Genomic DNA, 18,228 nt, shown 5'->3' with positions numbered 1-18,228 from the left:
AATAATAATTTACAAAGTTTTGTTTTCAATCTTTTCACAGATGCCTTTTTAAGCTATAATAAAGCAATAAATAAAAATGTATTTAAAAACTGTTACAATAACTATTCTCAAATCTAACCATTCTAGGAAACCTACTCGATCTCATGATTTTTTCCCCATAATGTTGTTCTGTTTATACGAATACTTACTGTGTGGTGCTGTAGGTGGTGGTGTAGAGATCCTCCGGACGCGCAGCGTAGCCATCGCCAGTTGGCACGCTGCCCGCACTGAAGTCAACCCTAAAGGTCTTGAGCGGTTTCTGTAGACTCTCAGCGTATTGCTAAATGGCAAACGAAAGCGATTTCGGTTAGTAAAAGCCAAAAAAAATAAGATAAGTACATAGGTTCGAATTAAATGTGGAGTCGTTGGAGGCTTTGCGAGGGGGGACAACAAGGGAAAGTGGAGCATGGATGGAGTATTACCTGAAACTCGAACGCAAAGTCGTAGTCACTTTCCTCTGCCACTTGGACAGTCGTGGTTTGGGTTTTGGATTTGGTCGCCTTGCGACCCGATCTATGCTGAGGCATGTCTAAGGCTTTCGTTTGGTTCAGTTCGACAAAGTCATAGTCAGCAATTGGGGTTTGTTTCGTTGGCTTAGGGGCTTCTTGAATACACTGTGCGAGATTTAATTGTGACAGAAAGCAATTAGAGATTTACAAGTTACGAGTTGTTTTTGTTTCTTCGATAGACGCGTCACTTTGAAGTTGCCCGTGGAATCACACAAAAATTGTTTGGAATGTTTATGGCATGCGTGAGAGTGATTTGATATGGCCGCAAGATAAAGTCACCGGCGATAAAGCAACTAAAAATAAGTTCAAGAGTCTCTGAAGCTATAAAACAACAAACTTTTCACAGTAATCGTCATTGGATTTAAAGTGTCAACCGGCCCTAAGTCTTAACTATGCTGCTCTTATTGTTGATTCACTCAATCCATTCACTGGATATTGTTCTCTGCTCCTCACACAGGGATACTTTATTATCAGACCCGCACCGTCGAAGCACACAAATCACACGAAGCACATATAGTAAAGTAAAAACAAAAACAAAAAACCTAAAGAAACGCACACAAAAAGCAAACCCATAGCCTTTATGAAAATAGAAATGACGCTATATAGGGAGAAGGCCTCCGTAGCTTTGCAAATAAATAAAGTGCAAACTCTTTCAAGGGGCCACATTAAAGATATAAGAAATGGGTGATTTACCCGGAAAAAGTTCTTTGTGAGTATATCAGTATCTGGAGTGCATCTTATCGGACATCTGGTAATTTAATTTTTTATCTCCCATTTGGCAGAGACAATGATTCAATGGCAAAATCTCTGACATATGGCTGCAGGTCATAGACTTAACTCGAAATTGCATTGACGTCATATATAACTTTATAAGAGGGCTGCAAATGAAGTCATTGAGTTGAGACTCTACAAAACCGATCAACGTATATGATTTGCATTTTCAAAACAAACAATTAATCTGTTGTTTTTGCCGCTGCTGCTGTTGCTGCTTGCCAAGGTTTCCCTAGAGTTGGTAAAAGCAACAAATAAATTATAATTAACAGAACCATACACCGACACACATTTAGACAGTACGAGTACGAGAACAATGATGTCATCAGAGTGGCGAATATATTTGATTATAAATGAAACAAGTTTGTCGAGCGCCCGCACAACGAAACGAAAAGTAAAGCTGAACTAAAGCAGAAAATAACACAGACTCAATGATTGCTACTCGAGGGTTTCATAAGCAGATTAAAGCGATTCTTGGCCCTAATCGAGCGGGATGCGCTTGACACTGATAACATGACTAATACGCCACGTTGTGCCGGCTTTAAATGGGGCTAAGAGAGCGCAAGCGAGAGAGGAAAAGCTCCGAAGGGAGAGCGTCGTGCAGCATGCAGACTGCAATTGGACCTCGCCTATGCGGCATCACGAAAATAGGCGCCTCCCTTTGGCTTCAGTGGAGGCAAAGACCCCGAAACGCTCGCTTTCATTCCTGATTTATCGTTAGAATGCCGCTAAAAATACGTATAAAAACATATATACTCGTATAGCAGGCATACACAGAAGCAGCTAGTTTAATCGATAAAATCACAGCGAAAGTGCAGGGCAGCCGAAAAAAAAAAGAAAATACATTCCAAGTGTTTCCTGGGAAACCGATCGCTCAAACCAAAACATCGCATCATTGATTAGATTAGCGCCAGCCCTGACACTCCCGCGATCTCGCTCGTTGATAGGAAGTCATAATTCACGCTAGTCACTAAAAGTCACTAAAAAAAATGTGGTGGGAGAATTTTCACATTTTTGTTCACTTTAACTGCAGTTTTAAGTGGTTTTATGCAACTTTTAATGGTTTGAACTCGCTGACTCACTACCAAAATTTCAGTCATAGATTTTTAGGTTTTCTTTTTTGCTTTTTGTGTGTGCGGCGCTTTCATTAACACCAAACTGGCAGCCGAAAATATAACAACATTCCGATTCTTGCGACATAGTCAAGGCTATATTAATAATGTATTTCTTTTATTTTCGTTTTCACACACTCTTCTGTTTGCGTTTCGTTTATATTTGAGTTGTTGCGGAGCACTCGAGTGACTTCATTTCGGGCTAAAAAGCTATAAGCTATAATATGTAGAACTCTTTGCAGCACAAATTGGAACGTGGGTCGCCGGCAGCGGCAGTAGAGAATTTAAATTTCTATTAACAAAATAAAAGCGAAGCAAATCGACGCGGTTCGCATTTAATTGAAATTTAAGGCACCAAGACAGCGACACGGACACACTTTCTATCCGGCCGTACTACTATATATGTGACATCACGTCGGCCCATGCGGCGGATGAGCAATGTTCTGTATTTGACTATCGGTCAGTTATTTGCCTAGTTAGTTATCACAACTATTCACTCATAATTACACTCTTGATTCGAATTCAAATTCCATACACTTTGGCAGCCAACGAAAAACCAGAGGTTTCAAAAGGTTTTGGCCTTTGTTAAGATTCGTTCACCGGCAGCAAAAGACGGCACACACAGCGGATACGCGACGTTATACAACCACGTCGCTTTCGGAACTGAAATGAATGGAGCAGCAGCTCCACACGCGAGAATCAATTGGCCAAGTGGAGAGCGAGCTTTTTCAGCCACAGAGCTCAGAGAAAAAAACAACTGCCGATTGAGAAAACCACTGGCAGAGAGCTTCCAAATGCCGGCTACTTTTCGCTGAGCATTTCACAGCTGTTGCGCCAAAAAATTATAAACAATCTTTTACAATGGCATGAAAATTGAAAGAGGAAAAAAAGAATAGAGCAGGGGAAGGTGGTAACTGTGGAGTTGGCTCCAAATTAAAGTCGAAAACAATACGCGGAAGTCGAGAACAGAGTTTCAGAGGAGCAAACCAGTTTGTGCCGCCTTCTAACCTTCTAAATAACATATTTCGCTGTTCAGTCTAGTTAAGCCAGCAGAGCTTCTATGCATATCAAGTTGGGTTGAAGGCGAAGTGGTAATGGAGCAGTTATGATGTCACTCCAATGCCCGAGGCGAAGGCAACACCTTCGGAAAGCCTCAATAGATCCCAAAACAACTATTTCGGATTACTTTGAAATGGATCAACTACACAGAGAGAATATCAGAAAACTAAAAATGTACTAATTTATAAAAAAATAAGTATTTTAAACTTGACCTTAAAATATTGGAACTTATTCATTTATTCATTATAAATCTTTAAATGCATAGATTTCTGAAAAATTTTGTTTTATGCTTGAAAATATTTTCTTTCAGAATGAATCCTTCTCATTTTCTTGTGTAGTGTTAATGAAGATATTGTTTACAACCTTAACAGAAATAGAATTTCTTGAGTTACTTCCACTGTTATTTACTTCAAGTCCGCCAATTCTTACTCCACTTTTATGGTGATTGCCAGCTAAATATTTAAAGGCAAATATTTAAACCGCAGGCCAAAACTAGCTGGTTAATAAAATTCTTAATTGAAATTCTAAGATGGAGCGGCTCGCAAATAAACAAATCCCAAACCAGTTGAGCAAAAATAGTCAAATAGAGAGGGGACAGGAATCCAAAAAAAAAACTCACAAAAAAGCGAAGAGTTGACAGATGGAATGATTATGGCGACAAAGATGTTGATGACGTCCCCTGGCATTGAATTTCGAGTATATAGGAACCCATATGAATGCTGGGAGCTCATTAATATTTATAGAATTTCGGCGTCGTCATTATTAATTTCGAATCTGTCTCCAATTTGCCTAATTGGCCAGTCACATGACAATAGCATTGTTTATCATTGAAACTCCCCTGACATAATGCAATATTTATATACCTAGATTTTATGAAACATTAAACAAATTACGGCATCAATTGTCAACGCAGACAAGCGGCGATCACGATGACAGAAGAAAAAAATAGTTTAAATTTTTATAAATTAATCAAGTTGTGATTTATGGCGGCAACATTTCAAGCCATTGACGGAATGTTTGGTCAATTCGCATTTGATGTGATGTCATTATATGCCGTGTGTGCTTCTGCCGTCGGTGTGCACCGATTTTGAAGGTTAATTTAATAATAGCAACCGCCGGGCATTCGGAGCGGTAACCGACACACAAAAAGATAGAGATACAAATGGAGAAGGCGGTACAATGATACCAGAGGAGAGACTTCGTCGTACGACGTATTTGCATTTGAAAACTCGACTGGATAGAAAACGAAAGCACAAAACTCGTTTGCTGAACTTGAACCCCGCTTTGGGATTACGACACAATTGAATACTTTGAGCCCAACCCCCAGCCAACGAAGTAAACAAAAATTAATAACCTGACGTCACCTCGCAAAGGTCCTTCCAACAAGGGTTTTTAGTGGTCGAGGTCACCACCTAGATTACTCGGGGTCACCACCTGGATTACTCACCAGACCATCGCTGCCATTCACCTCGATTGCAGTTTTTAGCCTCTGCGACAGTTGTTCCAGCAATCTGTCGTATTTCGTATTCAGGTTATCCAATCGCTGGCTGTAATACTGAGTGGCTCCCGGATCGCTGTCCGCCGGCCGGAGATCCCGGCGAGGTGGCGAAAACGAAGGACGAGCCTCGAGTAACCAATCCACGAAGCGCAGGCATTTACTATCGTAGATCTACTCCCGGAATTCAAGGTCCCGCGTTGACATTGTCGATTTTTTTCGGTTCGTTGGTTGGTTGGTTAATTTCGGTTAAATGTTAGTAATTTGTGTGTTAAACAAATACGGTTTTTGTTTTTTTTGAGGGGGTAAAAGGGAAGGGGGTTTGTTGATATATTTAGTGCTTTTTATTTTATTGATTAATCAATACGAAATTACTTTTTGGTAAAAATTGCTTTTTAATTGGTTTGTTTTGTAAGTTTTGTTGGTTTGTTTTTGGTTTGGTTGTTTGGTTTGGTTGGTTGTTTGTGTTTGTGTTTGAGTTTGTTTGTCAGGCTGTTGTTTCTGTACCACCCAAGTGTTATTCACGCACCTTTTACCCACAAGATAACTAAGAACTGGAGCTTGGAGTCCGGTAAATGGTTTAAAAAGCATTAAATATATATTGAAGAGTTCGATAGAGAAACAGCTAAGAGGTTTTTATAGAGCTACAAGGTGTTTTTTGTTCTTTTTTGGAAAAGGACGGATTTCGGTGTTCGGTCGAAATATCCACAATCACTCGACACAATCATACGTAAGAATTTTGGCACTTAGCCATCATCAACTGACCTATCGCAACCGAATTTATGGTTTGATCTTTGACAAAATATCAGATTTCACCTTTGAAGAACCAAGAAATTCCAGGTTACGATGGGTCAGTTGCCATTAGATCATTGGATCTTCAGATCATTCACACCAAAACAGGCATACAAATTTTTACCTTAGCTTCGCGTATAAGTCGTCCTCCAGCCACGTTGACATTTTCGATTTTTGGTTTTCGTTCGATTGCAGCTCCGAGCAGTTTCTATATATTTCGAGGGGTTTTGGTTTTGGTTTTCGATATTTTCAGGACATTCAATTCATTTTGGTTTTGTTTTATAATTTTATCATTTTGTGTTGGTTTATAGTGTGTGATAATATTTGATTGTTGTGTGAAAAAGTTTAAAATTTTTGTTTGTTTGGTGAAAATACGAAAAATTAGACAAAAATACATATACAATTAGTTTTCAACTACAAATACGATAATACTGGGTGAATAAATATATATATGTATATATTGTGGGCGGCGATATCATTTGATATGGGCCCATGTATAGGTGCAGCTTAAAAATCTAAGGGGACAAAGCTACAAACATAAAAATAGTTAAGTTTTCAAGACTACTACACAAATTTGGTATCAATTTACAGTGTGGTGGTTGGGACGGGGGAATATCGTCGCTATGGATTACGTATATGGGTATTTCTGTGTAGGCGGTCGACTTGGCCACATTTGGAGGTCTGTCTGCTGTGTGTGTATAAATATGTACATGTGGTATGTGGGTGGTGGCCAGCACTACAAGTCAAAGACCGCTGTTGTTGGATTAGACAAGAACTACTGCTAAAATACGGACGAGGGACTTGAGATTGTTTTCTTTGACAGTTAACAAATGGGAAATGGAGTACAAAAACAAAAGACAAAATATAGATATACACATATAAAAAATATATATATAATAAAAGGGGAATACTGAGACGTGTCCAACACCGGCGGGTTTTATCCCAACAAAAGATATAGGAGCAACAACTTTTTGGGAGCAAACTACTTTGGACGCGGGTCAATGGCTACTACGGTTTCCATTTATAGACTACGTATATATACTTTGTGTTTGGCCCATCAAAGGAAAGGAGGTATCTAAAACCTCCTTTGGGGCTGCTAAAAACTGATCAAATCTGTACAAGGATCTAGGTTTTTATCTAGAACTAGAGCCTATCGCTGATTGGATTGACAATCGATTTATTACAGGGGCTGCTTTCATGTACTCACGTCTAGTTCGTAAGCCGAAGTGGCGGTGGGCATGGCGGATAGTCGCTCCGTGGTGCCATCCACCCATGATTCCTCCACTTGCACGCTCGACTGGAGATTCTTCATTAGCCCGATGGCCGTCTCGCATGAACGCATTCTATAAAAAAAGAGTAAAACAGGGTGTTAGAAAGCAGCAGGTTCATCTCCATTTGTGGCGCCCAATGAGGGGCGACACACCACACAGGTGGCGCCAGTTGACTCACCTTTCACCCAATTGATTGCACACCGCACTCCAGCGCGTGTTGAGGCGCTCCACATTCGAGTGCAGGCGCTTGAGGTCGCCCAGGACCTTAGTGGGCACTCCCATGCGTCCCAGCTGATCAGCCGCATCGTTCATCTTGTCCATTTGTGGCTGCTGTTGCGTGATGATGTCCTGCATGTGATTCAGTTGCTTGAACACCTGCTGCAGTCCCTCAGCGGTCGAAGGCAGATCCTGATGACGAGCAAGTTCATTCTCCAGCTCGGAGATCACATGCTCATTGTCCTCCAAACCAGCCAGCGAGGCCTCGAGCAACTTAAGGCGATCCTTGTGCAGGCCACTCTGCGTGTTCAGCTCCTTCCACAGCTCCATCAGATTATCCAGGCTCTTCTTCAGAACCGGAGTCTTCAGGGCAATTGTGCGGAAGGTCTCCTGCAGATGCTTCAGCTCAGGTTCCAACAAATGCAACCTGCGCTCGTAGTCCGCATGGATCTCGAGCACATGCTCCAGAGAGTCCAGATCACGCGGCAAGGGAGCCAATATAATCTGGTCCAGCTCACGGGCCATGTCCTCCAGTTTGCTCTTAATGGCAATGCATTCCTCGGTGAAGATGCGACTGGCCTGCTTGCTCTCCTCTGAAAAGGATGAAGTACGTAATTAATAAAGGTATATTCCGGTGAGGAAGAGCTATTCCAAATGCTGTCAAGATTACCCCTTGTCTTGACACTCGCGAACAGCTTCTTCATGCTTGACTAGGCTTGATACGACTAAGTCGCATTCTGGCTTCCTGCTCGCCAAGTGGCGAGTGCCTCTGAGCAAACACACCAGCATTAAATTCAATTAGCCTCCATCAATTAACCGTTTCGGACAGCTGGCGGGCGCCATCAATTGAAAAGCGAGGCGAAAACTATCTCCTACCCTACGACACTGCCATACGTACGGATACTCCCACACTCACCTTCGGCGCGCGCTCGCTTCTCGAACTCATCGAACAGTCGATTGACCTCGTCCATTTCACGACGCAATCGACGCAGCTGCGGATCGTTGGGATCGCCCTCGCTCAGCAATTTGTCGGCATCGTCGTTGAGGGCACGCCGGATGGCCGTGCGCTGCTCGGGTCCCATGGCCAGGAACTGATCGAAGTCCCAGCCCTTGACCACGCGAATCGTGGCGAAGATCATGTTCTGGCGCAGTCGCAAATGCTTCTTCTGCCAGAGAGCAACGGAGCGATCGAACAGGCGCTTCAGACGCTCGGCGGCATCGATGGCCTCCTGATCGGGAGGCGGCAGCAGCAGGCAAGCGCCGGAAATAGGACCCTCCTGTCCCTTGGCGGTGCGCACGCGCCACTTCACCCGACCGGAGTTGTCCAGCAGCGTGACCGTTTCGCCCTTTTCGATCTGCAGCTGGCCCTGCTGTTTGTACGCACAGATGGCCTGAACGGGTCCTTGACGATTCACCGGCTGGCGGCGCTTGTTCAGAGGCACCACTGTTTGAGCTCTTCGCTGCAGAGTGGCAACGGTTTCGCCAAAGGCATTGAGTTCCTCGCGCAGATCCTGCATGCCACGCAACAGAGTTTCACCCTGGTCGAGGCCAAAGTCCGACTGCGAGAACTTGCTGTTGAGTATTTCGTCACGCTTCGCTAGCCACTGCTCGGCATCCTTGATCTCGCCAAAGAACTGATGGTACTCCGTGGCGTGTTTCAGGTGAACTTCCAGGCAGAGCGTCAATTGCAAAAGCCAGGCCCACTGTTGTTGCAGGGCAGTCAAATGGGCTTCGATGCACTTGGATGCCGGATGCTGTTGGTTCAGGAGAGCCTCTCCACGATCCAAGATGGTGGCAAAGTGCATCTCACGCTTCTCCAGTTCGGACATAAGGTTCTGTGGGTATCAACAAAATATCAATTAGTTAAACTTATAAAAAAATAATCAAATAGTGCACTTGGTTGGTTGCTCTTTTTTATAATAGAAAAATTTCTCTTGGTACTTTTTTTTGAACCAATCGGGATCTTACCTCGTCGCCATTACCAAATGCACGCTTGTAATCGGATAGAAGCACAACACATATGTATAAAACTAGCACTAGGGGGTTTACTCTATTTCGACTGCTAAAACTTACCTCGTAATATCTGTGCACGGAGGGCAGATCGAGTTGTTTGTCCGCCCAGTCGCGCGTGATCTCCACCTGCTCCTTCTCGTTGAGCCACTGCAATTCCGCCGAAGCTTGTCCCAGGAAGTGCTGCAGCGAATCCAGATCGGATAGACGCTTCGTCGAGGTGCTGAGCAACTCGGCGTAGACCTTCTGCAGCTGATTGAGACGCTGCTGGTAGAGGGCCAGCTCATCGCCGGAGAACTTCGTCTGCTGGCGTTCGTCGTTGAGTATTTTCGAGTGGAACTGATCGATGATCTTGTGCTCGTGCTGTTGACGATCCAGTTCCTCCTTGACCGATGGCAAATCGCTGCCATAGTCAGCGGCAAGTAGTTGTTTCTATTATGAAAGAATACTTGATTAGTTTAATTCCTTAAGGGGTTCCTAACTTTTTGTACTCACCAACTTATTCTGGCACCATTCAATGTGCTCCTGCAGATCGCGGAAATGGGGATTCGTGTCGATCTGACGGGACTCGACCACCATGCGCGTTTGACGCGTCACCGTGGTCTCGTGGACGGGATACTTCAAACCGGACAGCTTCTGTACCAGGTTCGTGTGGAAATTGGTGCGCAGTTGAGCCCAGCGCTGGTGTAGTTTGTTGACCTTCTTGTGCAGCTCGCTGACATGGGGATAGCGTCCCTCGTTGAGCACGTGGCAGTCCTGGTTCATGTCCTGTATGGGCTCCTCCAAGTGTCGAATCTCCGTTTCGAGAGCCTCGACAATGCTCTTGGCATCCACGGGATGCAGTCGCTCAATGCGACGTCCCTCTTCACCAATACGAGTCTCCAGATCGGTAAGCTTCTGATCCACATGCTTAATCTCACGCTGCACCTTGTCGGCCAGTCGCTGCAGTCGCTCCAGCCGCTCGATCTCCTGCTGGAGGATCACCTCGCGATCCTGCAACGCCGTGTTCATGCGGTACCAGGCCTTCTCGATGGCATCCGGCCGTAGTTCCGCCTCCACATCGACTTCACCCACAGTTTCGAAGTAGCGCTCCAGCTCCTTGTAGATCTGAATGAGCTTGGACTTCTCGCGCTTGCGGACGCTCACCTCCTCGCTGCGGAAACGCTGCAGATCGCTTAGCAGACGCTTCATCTCGATGAGGGTGGGCGGGAAGGAGCGCTCCTGCAGGTAGGCGGTCTTCTCGCGGCACCAGTAGATGAACTGCTGGGCCAAGTCGCGGTATTCGTGGACGCGACGTTGTGACTCCATGTCGAACAGTGGATGGATGGAGGGTGGCTCCGGGAACACATCGTACAGCGATGAGATGTACGTAATGAGGGACTTCTCATCGGGCTCATTGGTATCCACATCTAAAGGGGAGTAATCCATTAATATACATTTTAAATAATATATAGGTATTTAGCTTACCTTCGGGATCCAGCAGACGCGTAACTCCATACTCCTTCTCCACAATGTGGAAGGCCGTCTCCAGGCGCTCGCGCGGCCGATCGTTCCTTGCCTTTCGCCAGTCAAGCAAGTCCGGTCGGTTGCGGTGCACCAACGCCGAGAAGGCCAAGCCATCTCGCCACGACGACGTGAAGTCGTTGACACGCACGCCCGGATACCGAGCAGTCGAGCGACGCGCCCAGCGCAGTAGGGCCTCACGAGCGGATACGTTGTCCTCTTTGCCCACAACAATATCGGAGATCTGAAAATGGAATAATTAATAAATAAGAAGAAGTTAAGAATTAAATAAAATGTAATGTATAAGGATTATATTGTTGTAGGAGAGCAAAGCTATGAGTGAAGCAAAACTGTGATCGTTTGGTTCAAGTTATTTCAAACTAATAATTTGATTAATTAAATTTACAAGTGTATCACTCATTTGCTGTAAGAGGGAAAGAGATTGATTTCAGTTCATCAAAAGGTTGATCTTGGGTTCTCAATCCTTGAAAACCATTTCCGAAATCCTTAATTTTACCTCTCTGCGCTGCGTGGACGACTCAATAGCCGGCGGCAGAGCACGGCGGTACTCCAACTCCGAGCTACGGATCATTTTAGCCGGAGGCAGTAGATCCTCGGCGGGCTGGGCGTTCTCCTCCGCGCGACTCAAGGTGGTCACTTTTCGCACAATGTGTGTGGTCACACGTCGATGGCCATTCGGAGCTCGTTGCGAGGTCTTCGTACTCTCCACACTGGAACCCAAAACCTCCGTCGAGATGCGTTTGTTCCGCGTCACCGTTTGGTAGTGGGCAGTGGATGAAGAACCTCCACTCGACGGGACCAAGGCTCGACTTTCCGTGATGCGACGTGAATTGCCAGCGGGATCTTGGAAGGTCACAGTGCGTTCAATATTGGTTCGCTCATGGGGAACACTTCCCAGAGGAGATACGCCCGGATAATCCGTGATCACCGCCTCCACAGTGCGTTCCCTTTTCGTCTCGTGGCGATACCGCAAGCTAGAGTCATCGATATTGGTGGTTATCGCCGGTCCTCGGGAGGAGTGCACCACCTCGGATCCGCTGCTCAGGACATCGCCTCTGCCGCCATTCGTTTGCCGCACCAGTTGTTGTGTGCGCTTCAGCGTCGATTGCGAGCTGGAGTGCATGTTATCGCATTGATCGGACTGCTATCGCAGTTATCGTTGCGCTATCGTTAATTTCGTTTTTTCACTTTGTTTCGTTTCGTTGTAACTTTTTGTTTTTCTGAATTCGTTAGAAAATCGTTTCGTTTTGTCGCGTTGCTTTTGCACCGATTTTCGTAATTCTGCGTGATTTTCAAAACAAGTTGAATTATTTGCCGGTCCTCACAATTTGAGTTTAATTAAGCCAAAAACCCAAGCCGAAACCCCAAGCCAAAGTCAAATCCCAAACCGGCACCGGATGTCTTGTTCTATGTGGCATTGCCCTAGACTTTGTCAGAAACCCCATCGAGAACTGAAGCAGAGTAAAATTAACCGAACGGAGCAAAAATGGAGTGAAGCTCTGCAAAGAAGCGAGTGAGGGGTATGTGGAGTAGCCCCATTGTTGTTGCGAATTATTTATTGTGTTGTACGTACACATAATTATCCCAACTGTCTGTCTGTCTGTTAGTCTTGCTCTTGGCGCTATTTGTTGCTTCTTTTACTGCCGTCAATTTTTTTTGTTGTTTGCAAAAAATACACACATATTCACGGTAAAAAGTTAATGTACACCGCTGATTCATGGGCAGAGATTCATTAGTTTCGAAACACGCAAGCCTATTTGCATAGGATAATGGAGAGGGGAACGGAATGGTAATGAAACAGGGAATATGGCTATATTCACCGTTTGTTTGAGGGTCTATTTGCACAATCGGAAGTGAAAGAAAGTTTTTTATATAGTTGCATTGTATTTACAATCTAGGTTCAGCATTTTCGGGTATCTTAAAATCAAACCAATTTTTCGACCAGTAATGATTTTTAATTTGCAAACTCTTGGATTGAAATACAAAATTTTAAAAGATTTGTAAGGAAGTTATATGAATAACATTTTCCTAGAAGTTATAAATATATCCAAATCTCATTGGGATTCCATTCATTAAAAAAGTCATTAAAAATTGTTTGTTTAATTGTCTCACGTCTTTGGACTATAAACAAACAAAGCTTTAGCAAATAGTAGTGTCAATATAATCAAAGCAAACATCAGTCAATTGTCAAGTGAAGGGGCAAATAATTTGCAAGTGTGACAAAACAAGATAGGAAAGAAATCCGTAGTGAAACACTAAAAGCGAGAATGCGATTGTTAAAGGGCTAAAATTATGAGGAAGTAAAGATAAACTGGAAAATATTAAGGGTCCAAGGCTAAAAATAATGGCCAGAGAATATAAACATATTTGGATTGCCTTGCTATTACACCTCTACTTCTAGAATAATTTAAATGGCTCAAGATCAATAAAACACACAGTTGGTCAAACCAAAAAGATCGCCCACCCAAATCGAAAAGCACGACAAATGTTTGTTTTGCATTGGTAATGGAGATCGGACTTTAACTGGAGGTTGTAGCTGCGTTTTACGCCTGCGCAGCACCGTGACAAACAAATACACACATCGCCATTCACATCATCCCCACACAACCAAAAATGCTAATTGCAGCGTTTTAAGCACACTATAAACGATCTGCCTTGTTTTTATGTGATTATGCCAAAACAAAAAATGATAGAGAAATAAGAAGAAATACCTGGGGGCCCCCACCAAACAGCTCGAAAAAAGTGTCTGTGGAGGCGTCTCTAAGAGGCGTTAATAGCTTGACATTCTCAATGAGTCTTTTGAAAGGCGGCAAATCTCCATCTGGTCGTTGCCTATTTTGGGTTTTTGGCTACTGTTCGAAGTTGGAGATGTGTGATTTTTAGAGATGCCTGCCAATTTGCATTGCCCAACGACAAGGAGCATTAATTCAACAAATTATCGAAGCTCTGGGATGTAAATTTTAATGAATAATGCAAGAAGAAACCATTAACCACTTAAAAGCCATCAAAATTTCAAAATCTTTGCTTGAAAATTGTGGATAAATGGGTATGCGAACAATTAGCAAATTATCAGGTTTTGGCGACATCAAATATAATTAAGAAAACATTAAATAAGGCAAATCAAATACTAAATCACCCGAGAGCGAACAAAAGAGATTTAAGATGGGTAATTTGTTATTTCGAAATAATAACAAAGAAATTGTATAAATTAAAAAAGAGATAAAACGAAATAAAGAATATGCAATCCCATAAAGTGAAATAACGAAAGCTTAATTTAGAGATTTGTGATCATTCCCAATATTGTCAGATTTTTAAGGAAATGTGGGCATATAAATTATAATTAATAAGGCAACCATCGACAATGAGACAAACAATAAACCACTTGAGGAGAGCGTTGAAAATTGCAAAATAAAATACGAGACACACACACAAAAAAGTGTTTTTCGAATCTACGAACTGGAACAGCGGCGAATAAACCAAACCGAGACCGTATCCGAAACGAGATGGAATCGGGGGGCCGCGAGATCAGCAGCAGCAAAGGGGGTGTACGTCATTATTTTACAGCTACTTGACTCCATTCGCGGGGCATTTTGTTTGCAAACAAACGAACGAATTGAAACAAACCGTGCCGCACTTTGGTAATAAACTCGTCATAAAAAAATAATTGAAATGGAACTCAATTGCGAGAGATTTCAATCAATTGAAATTGGCGGCATTTAATAAATCAGAAAACCAGAGCGATTAAAGACCAAGATTCTGACATCATGCGAAGTCGAATTAATTGAATGAAATCACTTCGGGGGGCTAAGACTCTGGCTTCGATGCTGGGTTTTTCTCAAACACACACACTTAATAAAGATTTTCCGGGGTTTCGAAAGCGCGTTCCCGTAAGTTTAGAATTCCGGAATTTCTGTGGAACGCATGCGATTTATTGCGAATATTTTAATGAAGAGGGATCGTGAAATGTGTGCGGCGGCGTCTCGACAACAACTAAAAGCGATCGAGCCAAGTTAAAACGCTTAAAGTGTGGCTTTGGCCAGGTGTTGACGCTTCTGTCGGCGTCGACGTTGCTACGCTGCCTGCGCTTTTTTTTGTTTTGTGTTACAGCCAAGAATAGAAGCCCAGCTGAAACAAAGTGGAATTGGCACATGGTGAGCGCCGTCTGCGTCGGCGTCAAAAGTCGGTCTTTATAATATCGGAATATATGGAATCGCGATCGTGCCGACAGCTGTGCGTGTGTTTTTGTGTTGGTGGCTCTGCCGCTGCCTCTGCCGTCCCCGTTATGGCTTGCTGGCTTCGCTGCCGACGTCGCTGCTTCTGCTTCTGCCTCTGACGCCGTTCCACCTGATTCTGCCGCCACTGCGGTCCGCTTTGATGACGTATTTGCAACCAACACCTGTTTGTTTTTTTTCGCCACTGCTGCCATGGTAACTCAAAAGCAGCGACGCCAGCAGAGACGCCCACAAAAACGCATATGTAACGCAGCGGCAACAACAATAACAACAACTATAGCAAAACAAGGGCAACCATGCTTGAAATACCCTTTAATACCTATGGATCCTAAGGTAGCAAACTTTTCTTTTTCTAACAAAATGTTTCATATTTGGTAGTATTTCATTGGAAATGTTAGTTATTGATGATAACTAAATTTGAGTCAAGTTGAGTTCTTTGTGTTCATAACTATGAATTAGTAAGATATCTTTACTGTAAAATAGTACTATAAAATAGTAAGATATCAACAGTATGATATGGTAAGATATCTTTACAATGATATAGTAAGATATCTTTACTATGATATATCAAGAAATCTTAACTATGTTATGATATAGTAAGATATCTTTCCTTATCAAATATTGAACTTACACTGGTTTTAATAGGTATCAATAATTAGGTAATTAGCCCCTATACGTTAAGTGTTTAGTTTTCTTTAGATTGGTAATAGTTTTTAAAAGCTTTGATAGGTTTATTAAGAACTTGCTTTAAATTTTCACCTCCAAGGGTATACAAATACCATTGAAATGAAAAGCCAACCTCATATACCAAAAGAGAGGGTAAGTTACACAATACCGGCTCGAGTTTTCCCTCTCTCACTCGTAATTTTATTGTGGTAGCCACTCATTCAGTGGCTCAGCATTCCCAACCTCGTTGGTAGTACGTCATCCCAGGTAAGCAAAAGTACAGAAACACCAAGTCAAAGAACAATAATAATGGAATCAAGATGTAGTAGCTGATGATGGATAGGAAGAGAACAACGCAAAAAGGCAAAATATAAATGAAGAAGTAGTCGAAACGGTAGTGGATTGTGAACAACGAGTTTTGTTTAAGAAAAAAACTTAACAAACTAAGAGAGGCAAGAATGAAGAAAACAGACATTCGCTATGACCCCATGGTATTTTTGTGTCTTCGCAGCTGGAATTTAAATCTCATAACACATCACGACCAAGTCATTACATTGTAGGGTGACCCAAAAACCCGGCAAAAACAGAAATGACCAATGATGTTAACAGGTTTACCTCACACAGCCGATGATAAAGGGCAACCGGAAAGAGTAAGGAAAATGGCAAAGAAAATAGTGAGAAAAAGTAAGGAAAAGTAGCACTTAAAGAAAATGGGAAGGCCTTTGACTTTACTATTTTACTTGACTTAAAATTGCATGTTATTAAAAACATACAAATTAAAAATAATAAATAATTTTACATTGAACATAGATTATAAAAATATTTAAATTTTTTTAAAAAATGCATAGGTACATATTTTTTAAAGTGCCTACTTTTTGAAACCCAAAGAAAATTGCATTTATGTAATTCAGTAAGGGAAGCACTACATTATAATTAATGCAAATTAGCAGCAATCACCGACACATTGCATGCCATTTCCCCATCAATCTCCGGCCAAATATGGTTGCCCAGAACTATTGCAATAATCTTGCACTTAGAAAGTCCGACGGATTCAAGTGGGTGTCGAAATCTATATCTATATGCGAGGCTGAGCTAAGCAGACGGAAGTGCCTCAGCGATTCGTGTGTGTGCCCAAGATACAAACACTCGAGATACAAACACTCGCTCGCTCGCGTACTGCCAACATTGGTTAATTAGCATGTTACATGCCTTAAAACCCCCGATGTGGATGCCCTATATGGAGTAAAAGGCACTGACTGCGAGACTACAGCTGTTGCCTGTTGGCTGTTGGCCCGGCATATTTGCTGGCCATATTTATGTACGTATGGGTAATAAATACTCTTAACTGCTGTCAGTTGTTTTTCGATTCACACACACTCTCGAAACGCTATAGTCAACACACGGGTAATAGGTAGACCCCACACCTTGGAGCTCCGCGAGTCTCTGGGGAACTGTGCAACTGAATTGCAAATCTAATTAGCCACTGCAGGAATGCATCGCAGGGGGGAAAAGGCAGGGGGGTATTTGGTTGGTATTACGGGTAAGTAGTCGCATTAGGCATATGCTTATTAATACCGATATGATGCAACACAGTAAACAAATGCGGCATTATGTTTGCCCCTATTCGTAATTTGAGCAGTGTTTTGCACTTGAAATGCACTCTGTTTGTGGTGGGAAAACAAAGTGGAATCAGTAGCTTCTAATGTTCTACCCTCCCCATTCCTAATTCAACAACCCCTCGGGATTAACACTCAAATAAAAATTAATAGTGTTGAACACTTTTCTTTTATTATCACTAACTAATTATTAAGATATATGAACCATTGTGCATATCATTACAATTAAATCAAGACTTGAAAACCACTTAAAAACAACATAATAATATCTCATCGATATTTAACGATTGATTCGATAAATTCCGATAAATACATCAAAAGGGTTTTTATGGTTTTTGATTATCTAAGGGTGCTACTTATTACCTATAACTAGTATACCTTCATGTTCTAGTTTTTACCCTAAACACCGAACGGAACTAGTGGGTGAATGATGAGGTGTAGGTGTCGCACCAAATACGTTCGACATTCCTTGGGGTATCACCGTGTGGGCTCATCATCATTGGCAGCCAACTGAATGACATTTACCTAGCCGCTTGTAATTCCATCTACACACTTGAAATATATCCAGCGGTGAGTTTTCAAATTAATTACAAGTCAATTAAAACACGCTTACACTGGTAAACGCTTCTCGAGTGCCAACAACTATTCTAGACAGATCTTGACATTTGCATACCAAGGTAGAAAGAGAAGCCAAATCATAATTAGAAAGAGAAAGAGAGGCGTACGGTACAGGCGGCTTGTTTCCATATTTGGCCAAAAGTCAGCTATCGATTTATTAATGAAACTACGTTTGTTTTTATCTGCGATGGCTATAGATAGATTTCTCGAGATCGGGATTGAGATTGAGATCGAACCCACACACCAAAGCTATTCAAAAATTCAGTCATCAATGTCGTAAATTAAGACGAATAAGTGC

The 18,228-nt window shown here is 42.6% G+C and overlaps 1 protein-coding gene across 50 annotated transcripts in view; it reads right to left on the bottom strand.

The window, feature by feature from the left end:
* The window catches only part of LOC108096522 (microtubule-actin cross-linking factor 1), a 72,515-nt gene that overhangs the window by 31,478 nt on the left and 22,809 nt on the right, over positions 1-18,228 (bottom strand). For 22 of the 50 annotated variants that reach the window (XR_001771707.2, XM_017198179.2, XM_017198180.2 and 19 more), the window contains 10 exons: positions 10,742-11,021; positions 9,770-10,683; positions 9,338-9,706; positions 9,233-9,256; positions 8,181-9,099; positions 7,227-7,857; positions 6,985-7,120; positions 5,902-5,985; positions 4,938-5,159; positions 189-319 (listed from right to left, as the gene is read on the bottom strand). Coding sequence is in view for 49 of the 50 variants with exons in the window: in XM_017198179.2 (XP_017053668.1) it covers positions 189-319; positions 4,938-5,159; positions 5,902-5,985; positions 6,985-7,120; positions 7,227-7,857; positions 8,181-9,099; positions 9,233-9,256; positions 9,338-9,706; positions 9,770-10,683; positions 10,742-11,021 (3,710 nt within the window). In the remaining variant the exon portion in view is untranslated. Of the gene's footprint in view, positions 1-188; positions 320-461; positions 654-4,937; positions 5,160-5,901; positions 5,986-6,984; positions 7,121-7,226; positions 7,858-8,180; positions 9,100-9,232; positions 9,257-9,337; positions 9,707-9,769; positions 10,684-10,741; positions 11,022-11,294; positions 12,080-14,647; positions 14,785-18,228 lie in introns of those variants that run through there. The other 28 variants (XM_017198181.2, XM_017198183.2, XM_017198201.2 and 25 more) reach the window with 10 other exon arrangements.

The sequence above is a fragment of the Drosophila ficusphila genome, unplaced genomic scaffold, assembly GCF_018152265.1.
Source record: "Drosophila ficusphila isolate 14025-0441.05 unplaced genomic scaffold, ASM1815226v1 contig_414, whole genome shotgun sequence".
Classification (NCBI taxonomy): domain Eukaryota; kingdom Metazoa; phylum Arthropoda; class Insecta; order Diptera; family Drosophilidae; genus Drosophila; species Drosophila ficusphila.
Note: the sequence above shows the minus strand (reverse complement) of the source record. Positions and strands in the feature narration are given on the sequence as shown.